The following is a 13,937-nucleotide window of genomic DNA, read 5'->3' on the forward strand; positions in this document are numbered from 1 at the left end:
CTTCCTCTTAGTAGAGGGGTAGAGGACAACAGCTGCACAATGTAGTATATACTATGATTTATCCAAGAAAGACTACAACAGCTATTAAGTAGTAGTGAAGCTGGGACTGAAAAACTAGTCTTCTGTCTCCAAGTCCAGTGCTCTTATATGTGAGATATTCCATTATCTTACTTACACTTAAACACATGAAGTATAATAATTAAATTAGCAATATGAGAAAATTATAAAAATTGGGGGCTCAGTATTCATTAAAAAAAGACTCACAATAGCATTCCTTTAAAAGGCAAATTCAACAGATTACCTCCTTATGTACTCATGCCCAAATATATATTACAACATTTAAATAAGCGAAACACCCAAGTATGGTAGTTTTGTTTAAACCCCAAACTAATATCACTTTTTTTTTCTTTTTACTGGTTACTGGTACTTTGTACTGCCTTTCTTCTTTGGATATAGTCATTTTAATCTATTTAAATATTTTTATATCTAAAAAACAAAATAAACTGGAAACCAATTTATCCACTAGTCCAACAACTTGCTGAACAGAGTGATACTAGGACTTGCCTATTTGGATAGTTTTGGCTGTAGGGAAAGGAGTCACAGAGGGTACCACTGTGGGGAGGGGACATAAAGAATCCCTGGCATAGGGGGTTGGAGACAGCAGTTGAAACAAAGGAGAAAGAAGGTCCAAAATTAGAAGTGATTGGTGGAACTAAAAATGAACCCATCGATGGGCTCCAGAGCACACAATAACTCTCAGTAAAGTGATTCCTTTCAACCCTTCTCCTCATGTTTCAGGAGACAGAAAGGTGATTTAAAGTTACTGGCAAACTACTTATAAATGCCTCCTTGATATATGGATGTAAAATGTTTAAAACAAAATTGGTGGAGCTTTAAAAAAAAAAACCTGAATTCTTTCATTTAAAAAAGTAGTATAAGGGGTTACCAAAATACCTTTTTCAATCAACTACTTTGCCCAAGAATGCTCCTGAATGTGATCTTTCCTACCACATTAAAATGGGGAGAACTGAAGAAAAGTTTTGGTGCCTGTCAAGAAGATGCCACTTTCACTCCTCACAATTCAAAAGCCACCTTCCCCATGAACTGCTAAACCTCTCACTTTCCAGGTATTCATACCTTTAAAAGAACTTTTTTTTTGGTCTCAATTTCAACTTAAATGGCTGGAACCTGGCTTTCTTCCATCACCTAGTTTGCTTTTCTTAACCTGGACTTTGTAAAGGCCAAGAAACAAGAAATCTTGCCTGCAAACAATGTGTCCATTGCCTTCTCAGCCAGGACCAGGTAAGTCAAATTATTCCTGATTTTTCATGGCCCCATTTGAAATGGCAAAGTTGCCAAAGGTTTAAAAATAAAAAAAGTAATAAAGACCTACTTGCTCTTAATTAGGAACCTGTTTTTTCATAATGATGATGAGGATTAATTAATCCTCTTAATTAAAATACATAATTTAAATGATTACTTTTAAAGATTAATTTTTAAAATTAAGTTTTCAGAGAAAAAAGGTAGCTAAACTAAATCAGGTTTAAACAAGTGGATGAGAACTGCTTTTATTTCAGATAATTTTCTGATGATTAATGTAAGAGTAAACAGTAAAAGAAGGTTCTTGTGGAATAGGCCATCACTCACCAAAAAGAAATAATGAAATTCAGAAACTCTCTTTTACCCTGCAATCATTATGAGTGCTATTAAACAGTAACACTGACAGATAAGCTTTATCTTCTTAATTTACCTCATTTTCTCAACCGTAAAAAATGAAGATGTCTCAGTTCTATATCTATGCTCCTATATGCAGTTGCTTTTAATTTATATTACTCTCATGAACATAAACAAGTAAAATTGTTCTCTTGGCTTCAAATTCTGCATTAGTTTGTATAATTAAGAACGTTAAATTACAGCAATCCCACAATACGTATTTTAGATTCTCCACTAACATCAACAATGCTGAATAGGGTATCACAATTTATGCAGTACACATACCTGTGCACCTCATTAAGTAAGCCATTATATATTAAAATTCAGATTTACACTAAATATGAATTTGGGGTAATTATTCACTGAAAGGAGTCACAATGATTCCTTTAGAGAGAAAGCTACTGTTGTGATTTAAAAATGATTTAATCTACACAAATTTGATTTATACACAACTTTTCAGGAAGACAAGTATTATGTAGAGTGAAGTATTATCTGTATACCCTGGTAATATACAACTCTGACATTCATTTAAGGAAATGCTGCTTTTTTAAATGTCAGCTGGGTATGAAAGAGGAAAAAAAAACTACTCCTGGTTTTCCTTCTTCTTAACCAATGGATGAATATATATGATGTATATTCAGCTCTATGTATATGTTACAAGTATGTTTTAAGTGTAATTAAAACCTAGAAAAGCATCCTTTTACTGTTTTGAAATCAAACACACAAGATAGGTGAGAAAATTTTATCAGATTAAGAATCAAAATATCCCTTAAAATATTTACATTTTACAGTAAAAAGGATAGCAAAACACAAGATCATGTACAAGCTTAAGTATTCAAGTTTCTGAAGAGCCAAAAGGGAAAATAATGGTCTACTACAAAGCTGTAGTTTATGGCATTAAAAATGTCTTATTAAACAAGTGCAGTTTAAAGCAATAAATGTACTGCTCAGGCTTCCAAAGGCTTGTCAAAAAATGCTCAGCTGAATTATTAGTATCTGATTAATAAAATTCAGTTTGGATTTTTAAACTTCTCTACAATCTTCCTTTAAAAACAGTGCAATTTAAAAACAAACTTACAGTGAACTTTGCCCTAAAGAATTAATCATCTTGAAGGACATTTATATGAGGCAGTATATTCCACATATAACCAAATTTACCAATTACAGAAGAAAACTAAAATTTCTAAGCCTTTATTGCATATTAATAAAAGAAATTTTTGAATATACAGCAATGTAAAACTTTTGAAAAATATTAAACTCCTACATCTAGGAATAATTGGTATGATGTAAAGGATGACAAGCATTGGTACGTAGAGCTCTGTACCAAAACACGGACATTTCTGCAAAACACCAACTCTGAATTTTAAAAAGATGGCACAATCCTAGCAGGCATTCTTACAAAATTTGAAGATGAACCATACAACAGTTATTTAAATGCGATTTTGAAACAGCCTGCATCTTTTACCTTTTGCTCTTAGCTCTGTCAGTGTGGTCCCTATCTTTGTGGTGTCTGTCCCTGTCCTTTTCACTATGCCTACTTTTCTCCCGTTCTTTGTCCTTTTCATGGTCTTCATTTTTAGGTTTATCTGGTTTCTTCTCTACATTCCTATTATCTCTATTTGATTTTCCATCTGATCCTCGGTCACTGTGCGATAACCGAGACCTCTCTTGGTCTTTGTGCCCTTCTTCCCTGCTTTTCCTGTCTCTCTCTTTTTCTTGGTTTCTGTCTCTACGTCTGTGTCTCTCAGACTCCTGCTCCCAATCTTTTTCATGTCTCTCTCTCTTTAGGTGGTGTGAGTCACTATAAAATCTCTGCTGGTCACCTTTCCCCCTGCTAAACGGCTGTTGGTCTTGTCTGCCCCAGGGGTCACTATGACGCCTCTCTGGTCTCCGACTATCTTTAACAGGATAAAAATTTTGTGGACCTGAAAATCTTGATGCTTGTGCATGAGGGCCCATGAAATGTTGAGGTTGACCTGGTAAATGAACAACAGGTGGCCAAGGCATCATAGGATTCTGAGCAAAACCAAAGCCTGGGGGAGGAAGTAATGGAGGTGGCAAATGCGGTGGATATCCAAACATGCTTTGTGGGGGGAAAGCAGGAGGCCCTGGAAATGGAAAGCCAGGAGGACTAGATTTAGGATGTTGAAAGTTGTGCTGCTGAAGCCTAACAGGTGAAAAGTTTCCACCTGATCCTGGACTCATGCTTTTTGAAGTGAAGTTGGTGGTTTTAGAATTAAATTCAGGTTGAGATGTGCTTCCTGCTTCAAAATGAGATGAAGTCGTTGCGGCTGGTCCCCTTCGAAATGTGTGTACAGTTTCAATGTTTTGCATTGAAGACTCATCCTGTAAATGTTTTGTCTCCTCTGCCTGAGAAGTGTGTGCATTTTCTATTGAAGTTGCTATCTGCTGATCCTCACACTTTGGATCATTGCTCTGCTGAAAATGTGGGTCTTTTTCTACAGAAGTCTGCTTTTCCTCTAGCTCTGTGGGCTGGGTTAATATTCCAGTGTGTTCTTTGTCATGTGATTGACTAGGTATGTTTTTTTTATCTTCATTTCGGCTACTATCCCCCTCTTTGTTGTCCAAAGTTATCTGCTGATTTCGTCCAGCTGCCTGCCTGGGATCCCTCTTAAGATTAATGAATTGTGGGGACCTTGATGTATTAGCAGTCATATTTTCAGGACTTGTGCTAATGTTATCTCCATTTCCTTTACCTCCATTAGATGTAGTGGGAGAACTAGTATTAAAAGTCTTATTTTCTTGTGAAGCAGTTTCCTGATCTTGTCTTTTTGATACTCGCTCTTTACCCTCTTCAGTTTCTTCATTCTGTGACTGAATAGACAAATTTGTTAAAAATGCTTCAGTAGAAACATCTGGTGGTTTTCCTTTGAGAGTGAGACCTGGCAAAGTTCCTGGTAATTGCAGAGAGGTTCCCACTACTGGTGTATCTTCTATTAGTACTGAATTTTCTGCAGACTTGGGTGGGTCGTTCATTTTTATCTTCATATCATCTGCTTCACGCATAGCTATGTCCAAACCATCTATTTTTTCTTCTTTTGAGCTCATCTGTTCATTTATTAAAGGTATTACTTCAGTAGCAATTGGTTCCACTGCTGGCTTAGTCTGTTCATGTACCTGACCAGTGGTACCTAAAAGGCTTTGAAGTATATCATCCACTGGCAGTGGTTTATTTGCTAAGTCAAGAGTGGAAGGTTGATTTTCCCAGCCTATCAACACACCAGGAAGAAACCTTAGAGGTTTGGGAGGCTCTTGTTTGAGCAACTCTACTATAGGCTCCATTACAGCTGGAATTTCTTCCTGAGAAGCCTGCTGAAGCTTGTTTCTCTGTTTATGTAATACAGTTGTAAAAGAATTAAAAAAATCATTTTCTTCCTCTGGCTCTTCCTCATTAGAAATCTCTATTTTAATTTTTTTATCAGGGGGCAAGGTCATTGGGATACTTTCAGGAGTCTCATCTACATGACTAGTGCTACTACTAGCAGTAAACTGCCTCTTCATTTTCTGACGGATAATCAAGCCCAACAACAGATTAGGTCTATGTAGTTCAAGCCCTGTAAAAAATGAAAATACAAATTAATATAAATATTTTACAAATATTTCACTTCAGATAAAAAATTAACAGTTACCTTTTCTGTTTTTGCAATTTAATCTTTTATAAAAATTATCTAAGTTGGCTTTAGGTACACAGTTTTACAGAAGGAAAAGATACTACAAGAAAGAAACTTGGCCAAAGGATAACCCTTAATTTTAATCATAATTGATCATTAATCTGTATACCTACCAGGTCCATCAAAAGGCACAAGAGGGTGTGGAATTTTATCAGAGGCACCCAAAGGAATAAGGTACATATCTTTAACCAGTTTCATGTTATTAGCAGCTACACCATAGCGCTTTCTGCTACTGAAGTATGCAAACAATAATGTATAAGATATTTGATCTTCCTCAGTCACTGGTGTAAAACGAACCACACAAATTTCCTGGTAGGAAAAAACAACAAATGTTTAGCCTAAATTAAAGTGATACTTAAGATAATGCCATTTCATAAAGATTTTGTAAATCTGATTTATTGTTTAAACACATACATTTTAACTAGAACAGATTCTTCTTTTCCATAACCCTGTAGAGAGGTTAAGAATTATATTAATGCCTAGTTTATCAAGCATTGTCAAGGAATTAGGTGTTACACATAAGTGAATTTTCTAGATAATTCAAAGTTATATACTTCAGATACTTAGAAAGCTTTAAAACATTTTAATTATCTTAGGTAGAGATTGTTTAAGCATACCTGTGTGTGTACACACACACACACTTTTCACATTTTCCTAACTTTTTATATGGCATAGTGGATGGAGAGCTGGCTTCAGAGTCAGAAAAACTTTGGACAAGTCACTTAACTATTCTGGGCCTCTGTTTCCTCAACTGCAAAATGTGGAAGTTGGTTTAAATGGCTTCTTGTGGTCCCTTCCAGCTGCAAATTTATAAACCGAGTCCCACCCCTGACATATAAGCCTCTGTGTAGGTAGAGGAAGTCTTCTCACCCATTAAATCATGGATCCAGATCCCTTCAACCCACTAGTGAAACATATTTTTACATATTCTCGAAGACTCAAAGTCATCACCATAAATCACAATTGTAAAGATGGAAGGAAGGTACTTGAGGTCATCTTCTAGTCACAGAATCAGAAGTGGAAGGGACCTTGAGCCATCTATTCCAATACAACACCTTCATTTTACAGTTGAGTAAATTGAGGTCCATGGTTAACAAGTAAGTTGTCCAAGGTCATAGAAGGTAAGTTTCAAAATTGGGTTTTCTGCCTACAAAGCCAACGTTGTTTCTACTCTCCTGTGATGTTTCCATTCATTCACTGTATGTATGATGAAGAAAAATACTAAAGTCCTCAGGAATCACTAAATTATATAAGACTAATTACTTTTATGCCAAGAGCCAAGCTTTTGAATTCCTTGGGACTGACTGGTCTCAAGCCATGGATAACTTTCCTCTCTTTCATCAAAGAATTGTACATAAAAGAGAACTTACCAATTATCTAGGCCAACTATCTTATATACATATCAAAAGGACCCAGAGAGATAAGGTCACTAATATCTAGCTAGGGACAGAGACCAAGACTAGAACCCAGGTCATCTGATGGCCAGCCAGTTTGGTAGTATTTCTACAACAATGGGACAAATGACTTTACTCCTTACTTTTAGCTCTATCACAATGTTCTTTCTTAAACTCCCCACCCTCGACCCCCAACCAACAAGTTTAATTTACTGGCTATAATCTATTGTGGTTATAAAGTCAGGCAAGTTCTATGAACATAGTGCAAGGACTGTGAAATCCATTCTGTTTACTCTGATCTATCTTCCTAGTTCTCAACCACATTCCAGAAAGACAAGTGTTATTTTGAATGGTAGTAAAGCAATTATAACTCAATTACAAATGGGTTCTTTTTCATGTAGATTTGTCATTATGGTTGATCGAATCCAATTTGAAGTATGACCCATAACAAACACCCAGAAATTATATATTAAAACCTACATACTAGATTAGAAGTAAAACACAACTCTGAGTCATCATTCAAATGTCAGCAGGAAAATAAGTATCAATGATCTGAACATGGCTCTCTACTCCTTATTAATGTATTCACTTAGAAGCACAGACTCATTGAGAGCCAACTAGTAAAAAAAATTTGTTTCTCTACCCAACAAATAAATCATCCAGCCTTTTCTAGAAGACATCAAGAAATAAAGGGATCCTAATGTTCATGATGTGAACTCATTTTTGGACACCACTTATTAGCAAGTTTTTTCCTCTGTTAACCCTAAATTCACTTCTTTGTAATTTCCATCTGAGAACCTTGAAAAAAAGTCTTACCCCTCCCTCTTCAATGTAACAGCCCTTCAAAAACTTAGCTATATCCCCAAAGACTTCTCTTTCTCAGGTTAAACACCCCCAATTCCTTGAACTGATACTCATGTTACGTCCAGAAAGAGTCCTGGTTCTCACTCTCTGGTTTATACATGTGCTTCATAAAAATGTGATACCCAGAACATGTCAGACAGCCTGGCCAATGAAAAGTACAACAGAATTATTATCTCTCTAGCCTTAAATGCTATGTCAATTAATGCATCCTAAAGGACAAATAAGCTTCTTATTGGCAGCCCTCTTGTACTGTTAAAGGTAAATCCCCAGATATTTTCCAGAGGAACTACTGTCTAGTCATACATTTATCATCATGTACTTACACAGATGGTTTACTGAATTCAAATGCTAGCATTTCATTTTCCTCCATTAAATTTCATGTGATTCAGTCCAATATTCTAGTGTGTCAAGATTTTTTGGGACTGTCCTCTAAAATGTTAACTATTTCACCTAACTCTGTTTCAAACTACACTACTTTTCAGGTCCTTTTGTTTTTCTAATATCAGAAGGCCATTTCAGCTAATTTTTATTTTTCTCCTTTAATAGTATAATGAATCTATGATCTTCTCAATGTGGATACTCTCTCAAACTGTGTAGATCACATCATATCACTACCTTCTTATCCCATGTAACTTTTGCCCAGTTCTTTCCATAAATCTTCCATTCTGGGGGCTGCTTCTTGATCTTCTGCCACTGCATGCATATCAACAATGCTTGTGGACTTTCTATCCATAGATAATCAGCCCTATTTCTTTTCTAGACAGATATCTATTTGATGACATCCTTTATAACTCCTTTCTGGTAATATTTTGATGCTTACTCAGGTGTACGTGTACCTTAAATAAGCTTCACTGCTTTCAGAGATAATGGTATTCCATATATTGCTGCCATTTTAGGAAGAATACAGATGCTCAAAAATACAAGTCTTTGGTGCTTGAAGATGTGTGATAGTTGTTAAAAATCCATGAACAATTTCCTTAAGGCAATCCATCCTTGCACAATTCCTCCTATTCAACTCCGGGCCCACCTTATTACCTATTTCAAGTGTTTGTTCAAATTTATGGATGAACAGTTATATCATTCAACTGAATATTATAATCTGGACAGCAGTTACTTTTCCTTTGGATTTTTCTGTGTATACAGTGAGACTAAACTCCTTTGAGTAATCATGGATCTCAATTAAGAGGCTCTGAAATGTTCTCATATTCAATGTGATCACCATATAACAACAGAAATAGGTACTCCATTTTTTTTTTGGTTTGTTTGGTTTTTTTTTTTTAAGGCAATTGGGGTTAAGTGACTTCCCCAGGGTCACACAGCTAGTTAAGTGTCAAGTGTTTGGTCTGAAGCCGTATTTGAACTCAGGTCCTCCTGACTTCAGGGCCGGTGCTCTATCCACTGCGCCACCTAGCTGACCCCAGGTACTCCATTTTTACCAGGAGTTCTTAACCTTTTTCATATTTCAGGGATCTCTTTGGCAGTCAGGTCTCTACAGCCTCCTTAGAATAAAATTTTTGGTTTTTAAAAATTCTTAATTACTGGATGCCAAATTTCATTAAGAGGTTAATAAAAATATAGATGTATTTTTTACCCACCCAAGTTCACAGATCCATCCTGTAAGAACCCTCTGATTTGGATTCTATTTGCAAAATCCTCCATGTCATTGGTGAACACATTTGGTGAGCATAAATTTTGAAGCATACATTTCCCTCTTTAAAAGACTGCAATCTATATAGTGCTGACATGCATGGAAAATACTTGGACGGCTAAGAGCCCTTAAGAAACTATTTTGATGTACTGAATCAAATGCTTTTTTATTCTCTTACCTTCTTTAGTTCCATTTACATTTCCCCGTGCAGCACCCAGAGAAGTGTTAAGAATCCAAGATGTCTATCACTTAATGAAGTCATGAAGAAATTTACAATAGGCATCAGGACAGATCTTTTCTAATTTTGTCTGTAAATGCCCTCAGAATAATTTGGTTTCAATGAGTATCTTGCCAGATTTTCGGTAAACTTTTTTTTCCCTTGTATTTCTTATCACTGTGTTATGAAACAGTCTGCTTATACTCTTCCATTGGCCTCTTTTGTTAAATTCTACAAGTAAATCTATATTCTAAATCTCTGATACTTTGGCTGCCATATCTTTCCAACTGGCAAGGAAATGAAGTATTTGCTGGCTGAGGTGGTTTCTAGGCTCTTGTCTCCTCACTGTGACAGTTAATGCACACTACTATTTAACCTTAATATTCAGTTTCTCTTTCTAAATTAAGTAACAAAATCTAACTTTATGACCTTATTTTTTATTTGGTAAAGTGTTTTTCCTAGCTTGTGAGCGAACACAGCAAACTCACAGAATCAGTATTATAAGTCCCTTAGGATGAAAACTAGCCAGGTTCCATATTCCAATTTAATTCTCAACACAAATCAAGTTTGATGATATTTTTACAGCAGCATTCTCCACTAAGCTATTCACCAAAATTGAGTAGTGTGGCTCTAGAAAAGAGTACAAATGCTAGTATATATCTTTCAACTACACAAATGCAAAGAGTTCACTTTTTTTTATTGTGCATAGAGTGTCCTTCCTATAGAGAACTTAGATGCGCGCGCACACACACACCCCAAGTACAGTTTCCATTTTATTTCCAGGGCTAACAACATTAAAATTCACCTTACCTTAGTTCCTGAAGCTTTTATTTTCTCCACGTAATCCCAAACAGTTTGAGGTGATATTCTGCCACCTACTTGAATACTATCTGGTAGATCCTGTTGTAAAGGAACCAGATAATAGTAATGATTAAATCTTCTTCCAATGAGATTTATATAAGCAAAGCAATTTATGAATCAGGTGTTTACATGTAACTTAAATTAGATATTAATTTTTTTAGTTAGTGTACTGGACAATTTAGTTAATGGATTTTTTTCCTGAAGACTAAGTAATACCTATGAATTGGTAAACTTAGTTTGAAAGGAAAAGTATAGTACTAGCAAGCGACCACATTGAAATAATATCTTAAGGGACAGAAAAAAAAAAGTAAATCTTCAAAATCAAAGGAGTCTCATAAATTCACCTGGAAAGAAAACCTATTTAATATGGCCTGGATCAAAGGTTAACTTTCTAATAAGCACAATTTTCCTTATAGATGGAGTAGGTTAACACATAGAATCTTTATAAAAAATATTAAGTGCATTTAATTTGATTTATATATTCAATATCTCAATCTTTACTTCTTTCACTCACAGAAAGTCCAAAGTTGTATATTTTCACACTATCAAACAACATGTTTTTATTTTCATATATAACATCCTGAAATGATTCATTTCTTTCCTATACCTTCATGTATTTAAGCTGACTGCCACAGCAACCATGGTTTGTTCAGTGTGTTTCATGTGACTACCCTTAGGCTATATACACTAAACTCCAAGGTCCTCTTTGCTGAGTAGGGCAAACACAGACCACACCAGCAAGCATAAACTCAGTGTGCTCTAGGTTTATATATCTCTAGGCAGATGAACTGAATTAAACAAAGTTAAATATGAGGAAACCAAACCACTGAGGAATTAATTAATATCATACAATTTTTTATAATAAAGGTGAAAATGAAATCTGACAAGCCTCATTTTCAAGTCACCACCATTTAAATAACACACTCTTTCTGTAATTCTATTGAATTTAACCATCTTCTCTCCATGTACTCTTACTCTCTTTTTAGTATTTGAAAAGCTGACCTTCTAACTTTCCATTTTGGTCAATTCTACTATATCTTGATTTTAACTTCTTTTGCAATTTTAAATAAACTTCAAAACTTTTATGCATATCCTTTCAGCTAGTTTTCATTTCATTCCTTTCTTTGCTCCTGCTCATTATCTTCTCCTAACCCTGTGAAAGCCAGCCTTGAGTTCTATAGATACATAAAAGTCACAGCAGGCATCATATATTCAAAGGAAATCCCCAGTTCTCTCCACCTAGTACCAAATGAACATGAAAAGCAAAGAAAATTTTGACTTGTTGGCACACAATTTTTATTTAAATCTAAAGTTGAAGATACAATGCAGATTCTCATTTTTTTCTTAATTCTGTACTACAGAAAAGCACCTTATAGCAAGACTCCCAACATATTCCAAAACAAAATCTGAACACCTTTAAAACTTTTGTGGCACCATTCTTTAAGATTTTAGGAATCCTTTCTTCTTGCTCAGGCCAAGTACTTGGCATGTGTGACTGAACCTTTCAATCTCCCAACTTAATTAGTCCCTGGCTTCTTTCTCTTCCTCCTACATCAAGGCTCAGGTCTTCCCCTCCTTAAACTACTGTCTTATATCACCCCCTGACCTTCACTACTAAACCTCTATCAAGAGTTACATATACTTGCAGTGTTTCACTTCCTCTCAACCTCCTGAAATCTAGCTGCTTTCCCAACTACCCTATTTCCCAGCTTCAATTATCTCGCCTCTGGCCAAATGACTAACAAATCTATTTCTCTTGACTCAATTTCTCCAACGTTTAAAACTGTCTGCTTATGTCCCTCCTCCAATTACCTCCATTTTGTTGTTGTTCAGTCAGCATATGTCCAACTTTCATTACCCTATTTGGGATTTTCTTAGCAAAGACACACCAGTGGTTCACCATTTCCTTCTCCAGATTTTACAGATGAGGAACTGAGGCAAACAGGGTTAAGTGACATGACTAGAATCACAGAGCTACTAAGTCTCTGAGGCCAAACTTGAACTCACAAAGATGAGTCTTCCTGACTTCAGGGTTAGCACCGTATCCATTGCACCACCTAGCTGCCCCAATTCATTCCATACAGTTGCTTAAATAAATACACAGGCCTGACCATGTTATTCTACCAATCAAATCCTTTCAGTTATTCCCAACTGTTTATATGATAAAATAAAAATTCTTTATGGCCTAGGGTTTAAGGCTTTTCACAATTTGGTCACAAAATACACTTCAAGTTTTATTTCACACCACTTACCATCTCCATATTGCCAACTGCTGAAATACTTTTCTTTTTTCAAAATCCAGCTGGAGTGCTACCTCCCTCCAGAAGCTTCCCCCCAACTCTGTGCCCAGCCTGAAAGTGATCTTTTCCCCTCCTCAAATTTTTTGAAAGCACTGTGTCTAAACTTCTTTGACTTACTACATTACACATTTTATCATATTCGAGTACAATTCATATTCCCTGTTAGACAGTAAGCTCCTTGAAGGTTAGGTCTGCATCATTTTTCATCTTTGTCTCCTTACTGTCTTATACAATGCTTTCTGAGTTGAATTTGCTCTTCTAGTAATGGAAATTTTTTGGCCTCAAATCTAAGACATAGGCAATGATGAATTACTAATACGCATAATGGACAGGCATATCTGAAGGTGTATTATGTACAGCAACAAAAATTAAATCACTGGTTATGTCACCTTTGCTTACATGCACACACGAAAACCTGTATATTAGGCTCAAGGCCAAAAAATGCCTCATGTGATTGTTTCCCTATTTCCTAGTTTCTTAAACAAAACTCTTAAGATATTTAATTATAAGTAATTTTTCCATAAGAAAATGAAGATTTTCTCCAAATCTGTGTTTTAGTATGTGATCCCTTGTTTCTCAGACAATGAAGAGATACAATGAAAACGGCAACCTGAATGACCTTGGACAAGTGTTTAAAATCCCTTTAACTTCCTAGACAAATGAGCTAAGTTATAAAAAGGAAATAAAAGTAAGATCCAGTTCAGTCAAGTCTAGCTTCTTCTGATTTGGATAACTTTACTAGGAAAATGTACTTCACAATGATCTGACATTTCACCATTACAATATTTATTGTAACTCTGCTCCATTTCCCAAAATATTATTAAGATATCCTAAATTCAAATTTGTATTATAATGAAGTTTTAAAAACTGAAATTTAAAAAATGAATTTTGCTTCACTTTAAAAAAATGGACTCTGAACAATAACATAACCAGAAATTTACACTACCTCTGTTAAATATTCAGGTGATCCAGACACAGGATAGGCTTTGATAACAAACTTTGCTACAGAAGGCATGTTGATAAAACCTTTCCAAATAAAGTTCAATCGAGCCAAGAAAGTAGATTCAACTTCAACAGCACCAGGCATCTCAGGACTAGGAAAAAAAAAATCATATGAAGAATAGGATTCAGATAATGTAATATTAAATATTTGATCACCTGAGACCATCACATGAACACAGCCAAAAAAAAAGTTTATTCCTCTTTATATATCCCTTTGATTAAAAGTTAGAAATTTTCATTTTACTG

At 35.3% G+C, this 13,937-nt stretch overlaps 1 protein-coding gene across 3 annotated transcripts in view; it reads right to left on the reverse strand.

The window, feature by feature from the left end:
• Window positions 1–2,441: 2,441 nt before the first annotated feature.
• The window catches only part of PHF3 (PHD finger protein 3), a 93,057-nt gene continuing 81,561 nt past the window's right edge, over window positions 2,442–13,937 (reverse strand). For all 3 annotated transcript variants that reach the window (XM_021000490.2, XM_021000492.2, XM_021000491.2), the window contains 4 exons: window positions 13,636–13,783; window positions 10,339–10,428; window positions 5,519–5,714; window positions 2,442–5,288 (listed from right to left, as the gene is read on the reverse strand). In XM_021000490.2, coding sequence (XP_020856149.1) covers window positions 3,175–5,288; window positions 5,519–5,714; window positions 10,339–10,428; window positions 13,636–13,783 — 2,548 coding nt within the window. In that variant the 3' untranslated portion in view covers window positions 2,442–3,174. The remainder of the gene's footprint in view (window positions 5,289–5,518; window positions 5,715–10,338; window positions 10,429–13,635; window positions 13,784–13,937) is intronic.

This window comes from Phascolarctos cinereus, unplaced genomic scaffold (genome assembly GCF_003287225.1).
Source record: "Phascolarctos cinereus isolate Bilbo 61053 unplaced genomic scaffold, phaCin_HiC Scaffold_5;HRSCAF=322, whole genome shotgun sequence".
NCBI classification, from domain to species: Eukaryota; Metazoa; Chordata; class Mammalia; order Diprotodontia; family Phascolarctidae; genus Phascolarctos; species Phascolarctos cinereus.